Source organism: Saccostrea echinata, unplaced genomic scaffold (genome assembly GCF_033153115.1).
Source record: "Saccostrea echinata isolate AGI-Se365-2 ecotype Australia unplaced genomic scaffold, CSIRO_AGI_Sech_v1 ptg000017l, whole genome shotgun sequence".
Taxonomy (NCBI): domain Eukaryota; kingdom Metazoa; phylum Mollusca; class Bivalvia; order Ostreida; family Ostreidae; genus Saccostrea; species Saccostrea echinata.
In genome coordinates this window covers 6,347,168-6,368,450 of record NW_026889766.1, presented here as the reverse complement: position 1 = coordinate 6,368,450, position 21,283 = coordinate 6,347,168, and the positions used below count along the sequence as shown (strand labels likewise).

Genomic DNA, 21,283 nt, shown 5'->3' with positions numbered 1-21,283 from the left:
AAGAGTACAGAATACTTCATCTCCAGCAGTGTACAGGTACTTCTGTTGACAAAGAGTCGTATGCACTTGTGTCGAGATAAATGATATAACGAATCATTGAATCCGGCGATATAATGTTTTATCACGTTGGAAATGACAGGTGAAAATCTCTCATCTTTTGATTTGAATCTCATCTCTCTCTCTCTCTCTTTTTTTTTAATAATTTCGTACATCTTCTATTTAATTTTCACAAGCCCATCAAGATATGTATATATATACATATGCATATATGAACATACTAGTTTTCATCTTAAAAATATATTTAATATACAATATGAATGAACACAACTTATTTCTGTAGTAAGAAACAAATTAAAAACAATATAATTTATGAAAGATATATTTTATAAATCATTGAAATCAGACAAATTTGGGGAAAAAATGAATTTTAATTGTCAGCGTTAGCAAGGCAGTCCTGTTTAAACCGCCCATATGTCACTTACCAATGAACACGTGTGCTCATATAACAAAATTAATCCAAATGTTCATGTACAATTTATGCTTCATTTAACTGGAAACTTTTTATACGAAAAGACGGTTAAGAAATTCTTTATAGCTTGCAGTGTAATTTTCTAAGTATTACACACCTTTAGACGTTAAAAATATTGGCATCATATTCGGCGTATTCATTCTTTACAGGTGTCAACAGAATGACTGCACAATATAAATGGAAGGGATTGGATTAGGGATCACGGGGGGGGGGGGTACGTCCAGTGGGTAAAGGGGTAAAGTATGGGGCAGGGGTCTAGTCTGGTATGTAAGGTGATTTTTTTTTTTTTTTTTTTTTTTTTTTTACTACATGCATACTGAATATACATAAGAATTACCCTTTTCTCTTCTCAAAAAGAAGTTGTTACATACATGGATCCGCGTATAGCAGATCTAGAACAAACGACTATATACACAGAAAAGGAGATCGATATTTCATTAATGCAATGCATTCTTAAGCATAAAATATTCGAGTTTTTCAGACTACTTTAAAAAAAAGTTAAAAGGGAAATAGATCCCAGTTTTATATTAGGATCTATACGTATAATTAATCTGAAAAGGGAAATATAGATGTCACTGAGTTTTTTTATTTCCCTCATCCTCATGAGATACTAGATCGAATTTTATTTTATCATTTTTTTTTATCTAAATGAGGAAAAAAATGTTGCTGATTAAAGACTTTCTTGTTGTTTTATTGGAGTATATGAGAAAGTCCATTTTTCACAACACTGCTTCATATGCACATGTGTAATACACTCACTTCACTTCCTTTTATTTGTTCCCATGTTATGAAACTGCATGCACTGGTCAGTGAACATAATGTTGACATAAAGATCTGGAAATATGACTGAATGACAGACTTCTGACATTTAGTCACCTTCCTGTAACAGTTTAGTAAACTGAATGCAGGCCCCTAGGAAGCAATTTCAGTTGGGGGATGGGGGGGGGGGGGCAACCAAACATTTTCATGGAGGGGGTGGGGGACTACCAACCAAAAATTCCTTGACAAGGAAGTTATGCGGGAAAAAGGTTATCAGACGTTATTATTGAGAGGGCACAATCATAAAGTAGCTAGTTTTTTTTTTAGTTTACTATATATAAATTAAAGGGGACGGAGCACGGGCATCCAGTATTCAATAACGCTGATATATTTTTTTAATTAAATATTTTCTAAGCGCATGATTCTAAAATTATCATTTTTAGTCCCCTACCGGAAGGGACTATAGGTTTCACCCTATCTGCTGATTGTCTAGCTGTTTGTCTGACAATTTGTCCCACTGGGTTTTCCACCTTTTATTCTACATGCTTGCAAATATTTAGCTGAATTTCATAATAATATATATGTCAGTGTACTTTGATAAGTAATAGATGCAATTTGCATTTCGTTTTGCTTCGATGATAAGGGGACGACCATTTGATTTTGAGAAGGGGGGAGGGCTGGCAAAATTATTCTAGTCAGATTATTTATTTTCATGCCAGTTAAGAATGGATTATTTATTTTCAAGATGATCAAGGACACAAATTACTTAATATTCTTCTTCACTGAAAAAAGAAACCAAAAAAAAAAAAAAAGGAAAACGCACAAACTCAAAAACTCTATTTCGCGTTTGGGGGGGGGGGGGGGTAGTAGCACTAATCAAGGACAAATTATTTATTTTCTTGCCAATCGAGGACAGATTATATTTATTTTCAACATTTTTGAGGATAGATTATTTACTTCCAAAATCAGCCACCCCCTCCAAGAATCCTCTAAAGGCCTCGGGACTCTGAGCCTTATTTTTGAAGGGAACCAGAATTGGACTAGAAGAAGGGGACTAGAATTATTGCAGAAAATTTGGACGTTAATTATGCTTAAATGCGATTTCCTCTCTTTAACTCATACTGAAAAATGAAGGAAAGGTAAAATCAGTCTGATTACTTTATTGCGTTATATCATGCAAACGCATCATTTTGATAAAATATCATCAATCCCGGACTTTTCAGGGACTTCGAAGATTCCTATCTGTGGGCTTCCGTTTAGGAACCACCAACTTCCCTCTGCGATTCACATACTTCCGTCTTTTATGTAAATGCTTCCGTCTTCGATTTCCAGATTTCCGCCTCCTCACGATAAGCACCGGTCGCCGTCGTTTGGGGGGTAGGGGAACTCGCCTGTGACACCTGTTCGTCACGTCCCTCCCGAATAAGATGAACCGCGAGATACATCCGTTACATCTTGGTCTAAAAATAGGTAATGAAATCATATTAATTTAAAAATAATGTGAGTAATTAATTCTTGTATCATGTTAATTGTAAATTTTGAACTTACTTGATGGAGGTAAATGCAAACTTTACCAACATGATACATAATGTAAATTTTGTATTTATCTCCACCTTGGAAATTCAAAATTTACAACATAATACATGTACTTACATATTTAATAAAATAAAATGAAATATATACCGTGCAATGCTGATTTAAAAAAAAAATGAAGAATTCTTAGCATTTTATCAGACCAAAGTAAATTGATTGAACACTTATTTGCATATATTTTACCCATTTAATTAAGCAACAGTGAATTCTATTATGAATGCTGTGTTGTTTCCTGTGGGTAAAGATGACTATTTTTAATCTACATGTATGTACAAAATAATTTCTCAATTAACAAAAGCATTTTCCCATAACGTATTGGGGGTCCTTGAAAGCTACCTATGGTTTGTTAAAAGAAAAACAAATTGATTGACACATGCATTATTTTATAAATAAATGTTATTTCAAAAAGAAGACTATTGACAACAATGCCGATCATTGAAACAGATTTATAAAACCTTATGAAGTGAAAACCCCTTATATTTTAACTCTTAGACCGACTACAAAAGGTTGCCTCCCTACTAATTTAACACATAACGGCTCTGCTTTCTTCAACAGGAAACTACTAGTATTTCAGAAATTTGGTATTACCCTAATCAGTTTATGGGAAGAAATATATATATATTTTTAAATGACTCCAATATATTTTCACTATATTTTGTAGTTTTCTTCTCTTTCTCTTTGATCTTGCTATATGTCCGAAAAATATCTAAATACTGATTTAATTTTTAAAAGAAATTTATACATCTAAGACAAAGAGGGATAACTCGATAATTGATACTTTTAGCAGATCCCTAAAAGATGATATGAGTTGATACATATGTTTTCTCAGTTTTTTCCCCACTGTTTTCAAAATGTCATTAAGCAATATTAACGCGTTTTTATCACGTAAGAAAAAAATTGCTTGGGTTCATAGATCTATAGGAAAAACGCCCGTTTACATTTAGAACTAAAGAGAATGAAAATTAACGTCTACTGATTTTTTTTCCTGAAAATTCTTCCTTTCGAAATATGGTACAAAATATTATTTTAAGAGAATCAAAAGCTATACATACACACAGATAGCCCACGGATAGCGTCGGCAGGTTTGAATGGTGCAAGCTCCCACAATGCATCGTACTTTATCTGGGTTTGTTCCGTTTGGACAACCTGAAAATTGAAATAACTTCCTTTTAGTAGGCTGCTTTGCAAATCAACCGTCAAAATAGATATGTGTATTGAAGAAAAATAATTATCGAATCCGTTTTATTTTTGGCCTTTGCCTAGTAGAGATAATTCAAATTGGACAAAATCAATATGGACACGTGCCTTTAGGAAAGTTAAAACAAAATGAAAATACACGATCGGTTTAAATGCTCATATTGGACCTTATCCTTATTAAAATTTTATGTCAAATTATTTCATTATCCTCAGCAAATGTTCTATTTGGCTGCCAGCTGATTCGGTACGCAAAGCATGTTCCGAGTTAAAATTCGTTTTAAAGCGAGGCAGGCTACTGACAAATAAGTTGATATTACAGGCTTTTGGTCGTCCCTATAAAGTCAGTATTTAGTGAATTCTATGGTCGTTATATTGACCTTGCCTACAAGATGTTGAAACCCCTTTGACCGAAATGTTTCATGTTAGACCATTTTTTCAAACTAATTTTGACTGAATTACTCCTTTAACCTCATCAAAACAGAGAGCTCATGGAGGCTGAGGCCTGTTGAGGGGATGCCTACTCTTCCTTGTCACCTGATCCCAGCTTTTGTGTTTTGAGGGCTCCATAATTATGCCCTTTTTAAGATTATATTTTTGTAGGATTCGTGGGACTGGGATTACTGCTTGTAATCTGTTATATCCACGTTTGTTGAAGTATTTGTATATTGATTAACATGTATTACCATCATTACAAGCATCCAGGCAGCTCTTTAAAGATCTGTGGTTATTGCCATTTCCCCCACAACCGCCGTATATAAACCTCCGACATGTGTTGTCAGACGGATGGAAGTACCATCTCCGGAAGAAGCCTTTACAAGGACCCGGATCTTTGGCTTCTGTACAGGAAGTTCCTACAGCAGAAATAAGACACGTATGAGAAACAATCTCTCACCAGAGGGTGCACTATCAAACACCCACAGCCTATATATGTAGCGCGCGCCCCCCCTGGTGAGATTTATTGGTGCAAGATACTTTATTTCGAAACTTAACAAAATGTATAACTTCAATATTAATCACCTCTTTGTAACATCACTTGGAACATTCAAACATAAAGAATTCGCCCCAGGGGTTGCATAAATGAAAACTGCATATAACGTTATAAATCAGCGATTCTGCATTTATACTGTGTTAAAGAGTTCAACCTTTAACAAACAAACAGGCCAAAAACTACATGTAATTATTTCGTGGGTGGCTTATAAGAAATCATCCTCTCTAAATAATTACACATTCTAACTTTTAATTGGCTGATGTTTCATTCCCGGCGTCATCAAAAGCCAATGACGTTATTCCTACCAAAAACAGCAACCTTCTGAATAAGTACAACCGTCAGAAATCCTTAAAACGGTTCAAATTTTTTATTTAAAAAAAAAAAACAACCTTTTTTAAAAGTAAATTTATCTATTGAGAATTGAAAATGAATACGACTGTTTTTAATATCATGAAGTTTTTACCAGCTATATATGCGTCATTCGTACCAAGAAAACCAGAGGAGTGAAAATCTCTTACCATGCAGAAAAGTCCCAAAACGTCCGTGTACCACGGCAATAACCTATAGGAAAAATATTTCAAAACATGAAAATACATAAACATATCGATGAAAAAAAAAATGAATTGGCAGGAAGATATATATTTCAATGTCCCAAGTAGATTGATAAAAATATGTTTAAAATATTGGAAATAATTATCCGTTAAGGAAAAGTAAGGGACTGTGTCTTACCCAAAGCAAGAAAAAGACCCTCAGAAACATCATGTTTATTTCCTTCCAAATAAATAGAAGGGGGCTGGCAATACATATAAAGCTTTATATCAAAGACATGGATCAGCATTGAAAAGAAATTCGTTTACAACTGAACGCATAAAACATGTGTTTTGTGTTGATTTACAATATGTAACAGCGATACATAATAAAATGTAATATGTTTTTTTGGTCGAATTACTGCTTTAACTTACCGGTAAGCCTCCATCTGTGGGCAGAAGCCACGTGTATGGCTATACTATAAAAAATTAGACCATGCTACCAAGAATGCCGAATGGAACCCCTATTCTTATTTTTCTCTGATTTAGTGCTTTCATGTTTAATTTAAAAATAGTATAAGATTGAAAATGAAGAGCATAATGCTTCTTATAGAATTCGATACTACAAAGGCTTATTATATCTTATTGCCCGATACTGTGATCCATTCATAGGAAAGCATGATGTTCTATGCTAAAAGTGTAGTTAAAGCATGTGAATCGGAGATGAATGTATGGCTGATGACACACGCTCATAAAAAGTCAAATTATTTCATGCCGTAAAATGTAGCCTAATGTTTTATACGTTTACAAATACTTGCAATTTATGACCAGTAATCGCTTAGAAAAAAGTTGACAACAAAAATTTAATTGTGCTAAAATTCAACTGAATTCAGTACTTAAGGACATACGCAATGTAGTTTGAACTTTATTGCCTTTTTCACTGGAGTTGAAGAGTTCCACAACTTAAAGGAATTGAGTGCTACATTTCTAAGTCTATATATGCTGTTGTTCACTTCTTCTAAAACAAGTTTGGATAAACAAAACATCTAGAATATATGTTCAGTAATTTTTGTGTATTTTTCTTTAAATAATACAGGAATTTTCATCAATTGATATCTTTTTAAAACCCCCGGTAATGCATGCCGATTTTTTGTTGATGAACATCTGAAGGCACTATAATCTTAAATGAAGAATATCTTGAAAAATTATCAGTAGGTAAGGTACGTTGCGTATGTCCTTAAGTTTTACTTCATGCTTCATTTTTAACTGTTAAAAATAATTTGGTCGCAACCTTTCAGCAAATCATGCATGTTGAAGGTAAATTGGTTATTGCTGTATTAGTGATCAAGAATCGTACATGTCATTGTTTTACAACATTTTCATTTCAGCACATGGAAACATGTCTTACATTCTTAAGTTTTAAATTAATAATGAGTTTGGAAATGAGATAAAATGTAGATTTATTTTCATGATGAGAAAACAGCTTCAAAGAAATAAATTATCAAAATTTTAGAGCAACTCCTTCAGAATATTGTGTCTCCAAAAAAAAAAAAATCAATTGAATGATGAGGACTTACAAATATGACTCATTCCAACATTTGTTTTATACTGGAAATACCTTATACATCAGAAATTTATTTTAGCAAAGACACAATATATGCTTCAATGCTTATTAAAAACGATATAATTACAATTTGTCAATATTGATTTTTACCTTGTTCTGTTCCATCGTAAAATAATCGAAGGTTCCTTGATGTTTGCTTTTCGTCCCTTGCGAGATCTTTTACTCATATGAGATGTCATTTTATACTGATTTTTATACTGATGAAGAAAGACAAATTTAAAGTTTTACTCTCCATACTCAGCGCCATTGATCTATGGGGAATCTTGTCAACGCCTGCCGTTATACGTGTCATCGGTTTAATTCATTACCGAAAAACGTTCACTTCTAAGTACAGTTGCTACCTATTTTTTTCTTCTTTTTTTTTCAAATTGATTTTTCAGGGCCTATACATGAACCTACAATCTTTCTACCACGATCGAGTAGTAGTAATCGAAGTTTACCGTAGCTTGATAATTATATATTTTCAATTAGAAAATATAAAATCAATGGTACAGTACTCTAATCTGTTTTCAAAAATTGCCAGATTAAATCCTCATGAATGACTAGGGTTGTGCACTTCGATAGGAAATCGTCTATGATTCCATTTGAATCGATAAGGCCATCCAACTTGAATAATGCTTACTTTAAGAGATACTCTTCTCCAAATTTTTCTTAAAAACAAATAAATTAAAAGAGAAAAGTAAGATTAGTATTTTTATACTACAATATACATATTCTATAGATGAAACAGCATAATAACGAAATAACACCTGCCTCCGGATGAACTATATCCAGCAAGATCTTAAGGTGTTCCCAAAACTGTATCTGTTCATAAAATTACACCTAACAGATATAATTTATTCGGTATGATTATCATTTCAATTCCAGACTTGGACTACCGTATCATTTTGCTGATTGCATTTTTAAACAAAATTTTTTTCTCCCTGTTTTTCGCCACGAAAGCTTAGGGGTATAATCATAAATGATACGCAATTCACTGTCGATATAATGATGCATTAATGGACGAGCTTGTATCGATATGACATATTTATATAAATTCATTAACGATTGACGAACGTGCATTATTGGAAATATTTGTTTTTTTTTTTTTTATCATAGATATGTGAAATCGCCATCCATACAAGATACAGCTTTTATAAGACGTGAACGTAGTATCAATTTTTGTCGGTATGGAGGTCGATTAATACTGTAAATGTATTACATTTAGCTGTATATTCTTTTTAGCGCTTTTGGCGGAAAGAAACTTCCGCTAATTCAAGTACAACGCTGAATGTGTTGCACATATATACATAAATAAGAACATGAAGAAATGCGCTAAATCAAATCCACGCTAACTTGTTCAAAATACAATTTCCGCTAAATATCGTACACGCTAAATATGATACATTTACAGTAATACAATTATATGATCAATGGTCGTTAAGCTATCTATTAAATAGAGAATATTATATACGGCTGATGTGACTTATGATATGGCTTTTAGTATGTGTTATTCTCTTTATCATATACTCAAAATATTTAATAAAGCCATTTTAGAATGTTTCGTGCATGTAAATTACCCTTTTCTTTAAAATCTAATAGAGACAATTTTAAATATTTTAGAATAAATTAAGTCGACAAAGTTTAGTACAAGAATTATATATTATAACTCTATTTCAATTAAATCAAGTTAATTAACTTTTTATCTTTATACTTATGTAATTTCCGGTTTAATAAGGATTTTTGCACGCGTGTTTGATTTCGGACCCGTCGTTGACATGGGATATTGTGACGTAACCCGTTTCTCACCGTGTGGAATCGGGGTATTTGTGGTAGATGCATATTTTACTAATTTTTCTTTGCATACATGTTTGTGTTATGTACATGTATGATAAGTGTCATATGTCATATTCATTTTGATTTAAAATGCACATATTGAATAATATAATTATTTTGTTTATAAACCTTTTGTGTGCATTCACACATGGTCTGTCAATAGGTGTATATAGATAAAAATGGTCTTAAGTCATTAATTATATCCAGGCCTAATGTTGGATGTTTCTTTTAATTTTATTGGTATTTTACTTTTTATTTTACTTGGAAATAAGTTCATGTTTTCCCCTCCAGAAGGTTCTTGTTTTTCTGGACATTCTTTGCTCAGAGTTTGGTCAGTTATGATGTCTATATGTGTGGTTGTCTGACATATTGACAAAATGACATTTTTAATTTAGAGACTGACTTTTCTTCTCCTTTTGGTAAGCTAATTATTTATTACTAATATTAATATGGTTCTAATATTTCAATTAAATGTCCAATCTGTAATTTTGCACACTTAATATATTTCCCAAGCAAATACTTTCCCTGAAGAAATGAGATCAGTGAAAATGATATTTTGAAGTATGATGAAAATGGAAAGATCTCGTTGTTATATATTTTAGGTAACATAATTTTATGATCTGGTATGTAATATTGGATAATTAATTTACTGATCACTCTGAGACTGTATGCTTTGTATATATACAGTATTTAGCAGTTACACGCCTGTTCCCATAGAATGGTATGCATATAATGATTTTAGGATTATTCAGTATTTTGTAATGTTCAAGTATATTATGATAACAATTATTGTAAGATTTTATGACAAGAATTGATTATTATTAAATTGTGGAGAAAAATATGTATATTATATGTATAAGGAATTATCTCCCTTGACAATCATTGTGTTATTTTTATGCTTATATTTACACTTGTTATATTGCAAGGTTACATTATACTTTTGATTGATTCCATCCTTTAAGTATCAATACAATCTTGTCCAGAACCCTCAACAGGCTGCGTTTTTATATAAACCAAACCCTGTTATATATTGACTACTTAGTATATGATAATATACAAATATTGACCGGTTTTGATGGTAACACTGATGATGTTAGCCTCTACCGGACGGAAATATATCCCGACAATGAGCGGAGGCAATATTTTCGGCCCAATGGGGCTAACATAATTAATGTTGCCAGAAAAAAAAAAAAAAAACAAAACAAAACAAATTAATAAAATGTTATTATGATTTCATTCGTTATCATTCAACAACTCATTTGTATCCAATGTATTATGTACACATTGATCTTTAGGTTGCTATGATAGTGTTACCTGGTTTTCCTTATTCTGATGTTAGGTTTTTTTGAAAGTTGCCAACTTGAAGGTATTATTACGTCATAATAAATCATTCTACTCATCAAAGCCAAATTCAATAATATTTTGGAAAACTCTCTTTGCCAATCAATTAGTAAAAGTTAAATGACCCTCAATATTTGTCGTAGGAGCTAATATAAATTATGTTTATTGTTTTTCTATATAAAATACGATATGATTTTTAGTATGTAATATTCTATATAAGCCAAAGGTGGAGACGAACATGTGGTGACAACAAACCCCTCTTTTATTTATCCTCTACATTATAAAACTAAACTACAAGTTCCCATATTATTTTCCCATGAAACACCTGTTTATTTTACATCCTTGATGATTCCCGATGTTTGTATATTCAACCTGTTGCACTTTGTCTGGACTCTGTCCTGTTTCTGACATTGCTCAAGGCCGCATTGCAGTTTTACTGATACTGGTGTAAAGCTCTACATTTTATAAACTAGGTATTTAATATTATTTGACATTGACTATAATTATCATTTTTGACCGAGGCGAAACATGCGTTACCTTTTTCCACATCGTGTTTAATAATCTGAAATGTAAATTAATGAATTTACTTGAAAAAATTACTCTCTCTACCTCTCTTCTATAAGTATTCAATTGACAATTGGGTTTTCTCTTTATGATCTGTTATGGAGACTGTCCCTTATTTGATTAGACATTTACCAGAATTACGAAAAATACAGGGTGTCCCAAGTAATTTAGGAAAACAATAGAATGAGATATATACCAAGAATAACGAAACATTACTATAACAAAAATTATACCATGGCCAGTTCTAGACGCTTGCAACAGATGTGTTCTGAATTGTAAAAAAAAAAAAGAATGAAAAATGACAGAAATTTCTTCAAAAGAAATACTTATCCAAATAAGTAGATTCGCATATAGATACTGAAAATAAAATATATATGGATATAGATAATGAAAAGAAAGATGTATTCTCTATTCTTTTTTAAAACCCAACAAAGGACTATATTCTGTAGTGGCCAGTATCTGCCCCCAAAATAAAACTTTGATGGAGAAATCTTTAATTATGTTCTAAACCAGGTGGATATTTGCAGACTTCAAAGCATTAAATATTTTTATCAACTATGACATCATTAGTTAGATATGACGTCAATAAAATGACGAAAATTCCAAATTGCAATGATTTTGAGAGAAAATAGCGTATTTTACGTCGGTATTTTGATTGGAAATTATCGAGCGCAGGTCTGCTCAGACTAGATCTTTTGATATAATGTGTAGAATGATAATATCAATGAAATATGGGAATATGATACCTGAGCAAGCTTGCGCTCTATAAATACTATAGTCAAAATTGAACAAACTCTGTGCATTTTGGCCTCTATTTTAAAAATAACGGAAATCCAAATAGTTTGTGACGTCACAGAGACAAGAAAAGCCAGCTAATTTTTCCAATTTCATAATATATTGTCTTAATTTGGATTATTTTATACAATATATGCACTTTTTCTCATTTCAAGAGATTTTCAAAATTTGACTATTATGGGGGCAGGAATACGCCCTTACCATATATAGTTCTTTCATTAAAATGGTTGCATTTTAGTTATTTAGTTCCAGTACACAGGAGTCATTTGATCAAAGAGATATTTTATTTCAAACTGACATAATTCAAATTTCCTGCCTCGTTTCCCTGTGAGTTGATTAGCCTTTGTTATTACACTTGTCAGTGACATCCTCTCCGTCATATATCCATACAGACATACAAGGACAAACAGCCCTGTCAGAAAGATATTGTATATATATATATATATATATATATATATATATATATATATATATATATATATATATATATATATATATATATATATATATATATATATATATATATATATATATAAACGGCAGGGGTTGTTTTTTTTTTAAATTTTTTATTTATAGGTATTTGAAAATGCACTTGCAACAAATATCATAGATCATAATTTTATGAAATATACTAAAAGATGATCCAAAGAACTTTAACATATATCGAAAGTTTTATATATTTTGCGTCTTTTGACTTTTTTTTTTTAATTTGATTTTTCTTCTTAAAATTGATAATTGAAATTAACACTATGCATGGAATGTATCCAAAAAAAAAAAAAAAAAAAAAAAAAAAAAAAAAAAAAAAAAAAGATATGTTTAACTCTCAGTGGTGGAAGAGTTCAGTGTCAAAGGATGCATTCAATTCAGTACCTAAGATATAGCTTTTTTTTCTTGTATGATTTTAAAATGAAAATCTAAATAACAGCAAACAACAGTTTTAATTTTGTCCGAACATACAAAACAGCGATATAAATAAAACAAATAGGCCAAAATCATTAACCAGCTTATAAATCTATTAATAGTTTAAATTTTACTTACACGCAAATGGCCTCGGGAAAGGCTGGGCACTTTTGAGAAGTACAAGGTCCAATAAGACAGGCTATTGCAGGACAGACTAAAAAAAAAACAAGTGCAGTTTAAACTGCATAATCCATTAACTGTGGAAATTGTTTTGCTGGGAAGTTCGACCAATAATCTCATACCAACTTTATTATTTTTTCATTAACTGTGGAAATTATTTTGCTAGGAAGTTCGACCAATAATCTCATACCAACTTTATTATTTTTTCATTATTCTTTGTGTCGCAAGCGTTTTCTCTAGAGTTGCGGAGTAAGGAGCTGATCCTTGCGTCGCGGGTTTGAATCCCACTGTGGGACGTGAAGACCGGTCCTTCCAATGAGATCATATAAACCGAGGTCCCGTGTTGCAGTATGTGTTGGCACGAAAAAGATTCCTCGCTGCTCAATGATCCTGAGTGCCGAGTATAGGTCTAAATTTGCAGCCCTCTACCGGCAAGTGGTGGCGTCACCATATGAGTGAAAAATTCCCGAGAAGGACGTTTAACAACGAACAAACAAATAAACAAATACCGTAAATCTGGAAATTTTTACGTCGATTTATTTTTGCGAATCGGGGTCAAAAAGCTGTTGATTAATTTTTACGTTTCAAAATTTTGCGAATTGAAATTGGTGCTAAAATTAAAAAGCGCTTAAAATTTTCATAGCAGTTTATAAATTACGCATGTAGCACGCACAATAAATTATGCATGTACATACAATATTAAACGATGCCAACATGTAATTATAGGATTACAAATTATACATGTACTTACAATAAATTACACATGTACATACAATACTAAACAATGCCCATGTTCAATAATCAGATAAAAGTAGTAGAATTTAAGAGATAAAACATCTAAAGTTTTCATAACATTTTAATAAATCACGCATGTACAAAAATATATATAAAAAGATGTCGGCTTTAACTAACCTTCAGATAAAAACATTTGTTCTTAGATAAAACAACTGGCCTCTCTTTCTTAGAGAAATAATTAAAAAGAGACAAAATGCCTGTCAAACCATCGGACGATGTTGAATGTAGTGAAGGCAGTCTTACGCACGGATTGTCACGGGTAATTAGGTTGTAGAATAAACAGATTTCTTAAAATGACCACTGCTTACGAACACCTGTTCATCTTGTTAAAAAATAGCAAAAAATTCTGTTTTCATTTCTTTGTTGTTGATTTATTTTTAAGAAATATATTTTTGCGAATGCAATGCACGCGCAAATTTGCTAAAAATTTATCTACAGCAAAAATTTCTAGATTTACGATATTATTCTTTGTTCAGTTTTCTTTGTCTGAAAGTGTATATCTCTTTAGACAGGTTTTACTATATGAGTATAAAAATGTTTAACAAAGATCAATAGATATCATCATTTGTTAACATCTTTAAACCTAAAGCGTTTCGGGTAGTTTCTTGTTTTTGCAAAAGTAAATTAGCACTTTTGAAATCGATGGATAAACATCTACAACAGAACCCATCATTTTCCACATACAAAAAACATTTGCTATATGCGTGTATGTGCATGTACTAAATGCTTGCCCTTGTATTTTCAAAATGATTTCACTTTCTTTCTACACCATAATTTTTTTTTTTTTTTTTTTTTTTTTTTTTTTTTTTTTGTAATTGAAAATGTTATTAGAGGTTAAAGTGAAATCCTTTTGATGCTCCACTGAAATTCAAAGCAAAAAAATAATAAAGAACCATTGCTTACATCTCGTTTTACAAACCCTGTTACAGAGTTCTTTTGTTCGAAAATTGTTTGCATTTCCCCCACAACATCCATAGATAAACCTCTGGCAGGTGCCCGTTTTAGAGTCGTGGTAATACCGGGGACAGTAGCCTTTGCACAAACCGGTATCAGGAGGTAAATTACAGATTGAATGTCCTAAATTGATGAAAGGATAAATTATAATAAATAGTATTATACCCGATTCTTTTATTATGTGTATCAAATATGTCAAAAATTACTGATTGAACATAATTATGCGCATGCAAAAAGGTTATATTTCTTTGTAATTCATAACTCTTCACAATATGGTTTATATCCATAAACTGAGAACAGACTTAAGTCAAAATTTCAAATCAATATAATTTTTAAAATAATGTCGATACTTAAACGAAATTTTGAACATGTGTATGAATTTAGGAATTAACAAACCTGCAAGTTTTCATGCACATATGTTAATTAGAATTCAAGATATTCAAAATTAAAATGTTGACTTAAATCTTTTCTCAGTTAATTGTCTTGGGGCCTGTTCTAGAGATTCCACATTCCAGATTCCACAGTTTGAGTTTAACTGTATTTTTCTGAATCGTATTAAAAACAGTTCCAATTATTCATTTTGATATTAAACGGATGCGCACTATTTCCTACCTGGAGGTCGAGGAAGATATTCTTGTCCGTTAGCGTCAGTCTAAAATAAAGTGATGGAGTAATTTTAAATGATTATATATCAACTTAGAATTTTTTTACTGATAATTTCATATTTGTTTTGTTTGATGTGATTCGATACTAATTTCTACCCACTCCTTAATCTTTTAGAAATAAATTTAGAAATGTACAAACTATACCGAAATAAGCTAATATTTGTAGAAAGTTTATGTGCGTTGCTCGTTGATAAACAATGAAAAATCATTACAAAAGAATAAATCTTTTCGGTTACGAAATCATGCTTATTCGTTTGATGGTTTAAGAATGTAAACAACATTTACTTACCCGTACAATTACAATGGCCAATACCAATCCAAGTACAAACAATCTTTCCATAATTATTTGTTTGGTCGGTTGTTTCTTATTGTATTGATAATCATACTTTATATACTTGTCAATTCAACCAGGATCACGTTACTTTAACAGGTGCCCTACCATGACAGCTTTTCCTACGTTCATTAGAAATCAGGGTTTTATGTTTCTGTTTCTGTGCCTGCCACTACAATATACAAATATGAATTTACTCAGAGTGACTCCTGAGTACAGTGAAAATAAATGTAGTTCGTGAACTTTTTAAAATAAATATACAGGAAATTATCATCTGCAATCCCCTTACCATGTTTTGTCAATTTTTTTTCTTTCGTAAAACCTTAAAATTTATTTCAAAATTATAATTCAAAAGTTAAAATAAAAAAAAAGACAGGTATCATCGATCATTTTAAGGGATCTTAGGAAAACAGCTATATGCTCTGAAGCGTAAAAGTGTTATCGAAACATTGTGAAACGTTCATCTCTTCATGATTACAGTAAAAACGGAGAACTGATATATTTCTAACATATAAAAAAAAAATGGATAAAATCGTCTATTCTAAAATAGCAAATGTATTTTTAAAATATTCGGACATATAAGACTTAAAAAAACTTTTAACCGCCCGTAAATTTTGCAATAGTTATCTAGCATTTTACATGCAGTTTGAAATAAAGTGTAAAGTTCATGACACTCTCCCCGTCATAACACCTCAAGTTGGCAGTGACTTGACGTCATTTTCCATTATGACGTCATATTTTGGTAGTTCAGAGAAGTGAAGGCACAGAGTGCACTGTGATATTCTACGGGAAGCCTTAACCTACCCGCGTCATTGAAGTAGTATATCTATACATCAGAAGGTGCAAAAATTTCCAATTCATTAAAAATATAGAAATAGATACGTATTTATCTCATTGCGAATTTTTTTAAAATAAAATCTTTTATACGTGATTTAATTTCTGAACACTAAGTTGTAATCGTAAATGTTAAAAAAATCACTGATGATGTAAGCTATGCAGAAGTGGATGATTATTAATCCATTTATGGTATATCTATAAAAGTTTTATATTTTTGGTTGATTTATAGGCCATATATTTTTTTTCATAAATTGATTTACATCGCCATGTGTAAATGATATCATTAGTATCATAAGTGAAGTTTGTATCATTATTTGCATCACTGTTGTTGAATAAAGACACAGGTATGCCATTAATGGATACAAACTCATCCACACATTCTAAATTATGCCATTGGTGGATATCATTTCATAAGTGATAAAAACAGATCTCTTTTTTGTCTTCATTACGAAAATGAAATACAAGTTTTATATTAGTTTAATATGAATCACCTGTTTATGAAATATCCTTGAAGGCACATGATCAATTCAACCTGTTGCACTTCGTCTCGACTCTGCCCTGTTTCTGAATTTGCTAAAGGCTTTATTACTGTTTTTATACCGATGTATATTGATAAACGTCTTAATTTATGTATTCAATGTAGTTTGGCATTGACCAAAAACATTACTTTTGACCGAGGTGAAGCATATTTCATTATTTTCAATTCCAAAAAAAAAAAAAAAAAAAAAAAAAAATAACAGATTAGATTACATTCATAACTTCATTATCTCTTAAGGCGTTACATGTACTTGGAATACCAGATATAATTCATTTTCTTTCAAGAGATTTTTCTTTTTTTCCCATTTTATCAGTTGAATATTTGATGTTTTGCATCTGTCAAAATATCAATGAAGTTTCGACACACTACTGTTTACGAGGAAGATGTCATGCAATGTAACCCCTGAAACAGATTACCACTATCTATGTTTCCACAAAATCGTTCACAAAATACATTAAGCTACTGAATTTACTCAGCAAGTTTTTCTAAATCCTTTAAAAGGTATCTTAAGAAATGTTGTATAAAAATATCAAGATTACATATTAAATATAAGCAAACTAAAAGTTAAAAGTAAGAAAACGTGAAAAATTTAGTACAGTAATTATTCAGAATTCAGAACGACACAAAAAGCTACCTATATGTGATTTCAATTTATATGTGCCATTCAATTATCTCCAAATCTCCTATTATAGATATTGAACCTTTCGGTTAGTCATAAACAACTGACTTATCTTGTAGGATCCATTTTTTTTATTACGAACATAAAAAATAATAATAATATAGAAGAAATATCAATCAAGATTCAAGATCGAATGATAAAACATCAAGATAACTATAATTTTTTAACTATAATTTTTTGGCAAATCTAAATGTTATCAAAAGTGTGTATAAAAAAGAATCTTCAAAAAGGACATAATTTGTTTCCGGAGATATCTTAAAAATAAGACGTACATATTCATTTTAAAATAGGTGTGAAAATAGGTGTGAAAATATTTTGTTTTTTTTTTTTTTGCAAAACCCCCAAATATTTGACGAAAATGGTTGCCTTTTTGTTAGTTGTTTTAAAATTGTTTATTTCCGATACACAGGAGTAATCAAACAGATGATTTTTTTTTTTAATTTTAAATCATTTGATTCCGCGCCATGTTCTTCTGTGAGTTAATTAGCCTTTGTTATTACACTTGTCAGTGACATCCTCTCCGTCATATATCCATACAGACATACAAGGACAAACAGCTCTGTTAAGAAAAAAATTGTATTGTAAATTATATAGGTAAATAAGCAAAAAGCAGAGGTAGATAAAAGATTATTTTTGATGGGTATTTGCAAAATACACTTGCGAATACCATAGATCATAACTGTATTAAATATCCTATAAGATGATTAGTAATGAAACATTAATTGATAGCCAAGTATAATCTGTGTTCTTTTATTTTGTTTTTGACATGTGTTGTTTTTAAATTTTGATATTCATTTGCTTTCCATTTCATTTTTGTATAATAATCATGAAATCGATATATTGTTGAATGAAAGAAATCCTCTGTTTTACCGTTTTATTAATTATTCAAATTCTAAGAATTTAATGCCGAAGGATTTCTAATTAAAAAACGAAATTATTCTTTTTTTGCTTTGTCAAAAACGTTTTATTAACCTATTTGGAAGTAGTTATGCAAATCTTTGTGTCGCAGTCTTTTATTATAAACAGAGAAGACTACCTGCTTTTACCTAAAAATAAAATTGCTTTTATTAACAATATAAAATAATTTATGACAACAAGATTATATATAGGATTTTTTTAATTGTATTTTTGTCATATTTGTTTATTCAACTGAAGCATCTAGAGTTTACGCGTACTTAATTACCGGAAATAAAACATGACTCAATGCGAGTAAAGATTAGCTGTCAGCCGCAGTTAACTCTGCATCATTCTGCATACCTAGGAATGCGCGCTTTTAACTGTTTTTTTGTGGATGTCGCCCTGGGTTTTTCCAGGGGTCTGCGTCGTTTGCGGCATTCCTTGATTTGGCTGCTAGCTGCAAGGACGATTTAAATCCCACCCACTGACCTCCCTCATTTTCTGTCAGAAACTCAAGATGCTTTTGTTCTTAGGTGGTAACATTATTTATCCCCACCTTTGCGAATCTATGTCATTTATTCAATCATATCAAATGATGCATTTTCTAAATGCTAATTATATAATATTCAATAATTTGAGTAATGTACTTTTGTGAATAAATGACCTTTTCACACAATATGGGTCTTATGTCTATTTTACGCAAAACAAGCTCGGACTCTGGCTGTTTATAATGTTGAAGTACATTAGTTGGCATAAATATGATCTTTGAAAAAATATTGTCAAAGTTGTACATGTTCTCGGAAAAAAAAACATTTTTGATCAATCATGCCCGCGTTGAATCTTGGATGCTGTTTGAGTGAATATAACATTTTAATGGACGACTTAAAAGAGCATCAACTTAGTAGAAAGGATATCGGTGTTGTTTAATATGACTTAAACAATTTAGAAATGTTTGATTCAAATTTTATTAAAATAATAATCATTGATGAAAGATCCAGCTGTTCTTGGCCACAAGGTATTATACTTAAAATACGCAGTATTTTTCAGTTTAACCACGTGTACGTAAAATTGTCTCTCTTTCCTTTTTGTGTGCATAGGGATCACTTAAATATTAAACATTGCATTTTATTGGCCCGTAAGGTACTGAGTTGTACTATATAAGTTGTAAAAAAAATACAGTTTCATCATAATTCTCCAATTCCCTGATTTAAAAATATGTTATTCTGTCATGTACCATGATTTTAAACATAAAAAACCCAAAGCAATAATAATGTACATGTTTTTTGAATTGTCCAAAGAAGCGAGACAACAAATTTTACTGAATCACGGAAAAAGCACATATTTTTATAAGTTTCCTTCATTTGAAGCATAAATCAGCTTATGAATCTTTAAGCAGATTAGATTGTACTCACACGCAGGTGGCCCGGGGAAAGGCTGGACAGGTTTCGGTAGTACAGGCTCCATTAAGACACCCTATCCTTGAACAGACTAAAAAACAAGTCAAGTAAAAGCTGTATAACAACCAAGCACATGGTTGAGCTTAAACGTTTAACCAATATTCTCATTTTGACCTACATCGTAGCTAAATTCAATATTCAATATTTCAATATTCCTCATTCAATAACCTGAGTCGACATTTGCTCTCAAATGTACATCAGAATAGACTAGTTTAACAGTATAAGCATTCAACATGTTCAAACAGGCTGTAGGAAACCAAATTTAAAAAAAAAATCATTAAAACTCAATTAGAATTATGAAGATATTATTATTTGTTGAAGTCTTTAATCAAATTGTAGCCTAGACATTTCTTGCTTTCGCAAAAATAAACCTGTGAGGTTGATGGTTATACAGTACATTAGGACTAATGATTCTGTATATCCCTAAAACATATGCCGTTTACGATTATATAAAGTATATGTTTACTTGTAGATCTTTATAATTATTTTTTTTTTTTTTGTATGATGGTCTCGCTTTTTTCTATTACACCATGAAAAATTGCATTTTTTAATTGAAAATCAATTTGATTTCATTTTACCCTCTCCATTGGTGTTTTGTTTGTTTGCTTGTTTAACGTCCCTTGGAGATCTTTTCACTTATATTAAGACGCAACCACTTGCTAGTGGAAGGCTGCAAATTAAGACCTGTAATCGGCACTTACGGCCTTTTTTGTGACAGCACCTAGTGTGTCAAGGGACCTTGATTTATACGGTTTCATCCGAAAACCGTCTTCACGTTAGGATCAACCCCTTACTCCGCGAGGCTAGAGTAAACTCTAACCACTTTACCGCGCTGGCGACCCTTATTTACTGAAAAGAGCAAATACATAATAAAGATTCTCTGCTTACATTTGTTCCTGCAAACCCGATTGCAGAGTTTTTTAGTCCGAAAATTGTTTGCGTTTCCTCCGCAGCATCCATAGATAAACTCACGGCAGGTTCCAGTTTTAGTGTCGTGATAATACCTTGGACAGTAGCCTCTGCACAAGCCGGGTTCTGCAGGTAAACTACAGATTGACTTTCCTAAATTGACAAGAAAAATGAATTATAATAAATAAGATTTCATTCGTTTTTTTTTATAATATGTCGCAGATATGCCAAAATTATTACTGATTGAACAGATATTCATGCAATAACTTCATATTTCTTTGTGTATATATAACTCTTCAAAATGTATAAGGCATAATAATGTGTTAGTTAAATATTTTACTCAAGGCATAAGAGTATTTGATCTTTTTCTAGAAAGTCTTCATACTTTAGTTTAACTGAATTTCCCGGA

At 31.2% G+C, this 21,283-nt stretch overlaps 1 protein-coding gene across 1 annotated transcript in view; it reads right to left on the bottom strand.

Moving 5' to 3' along the window:
- Positions 1-2,507: 2,507 nt before the first annotated feature.
- LOC133189296 (tissue factor pathway inhibitor 2-like) overlaps positions 2,508-21,283 on the bottom strand; it is a 62,534-nt gene continuing 43,758 nt past the window's right edge. The window contains exons 4-8 of the mRNA XM_061324694.1: positions 12,771-12,846; positions 6,029-6,072; positions 4,762-4,929; positions 3,934-4,027; positions 2,508-2,748 (exon numbers count right to left, since the gene is read on the bottom strand). Of these exons, the coding sequence (XP_061180678.1) occupies positions 2,508-2,748; positions 3,934-4,027; positions 4,762-4,929; positions 6,029-6,072; positions 12,771-12,846 (623 nt within the window). The remainder of the gene's footprint in view (positions 2,749-3,933; positions 4,028-4,761; positions 4,930-6,028; positions 6,073-12,770; positions 12,847-21,283) is intronic.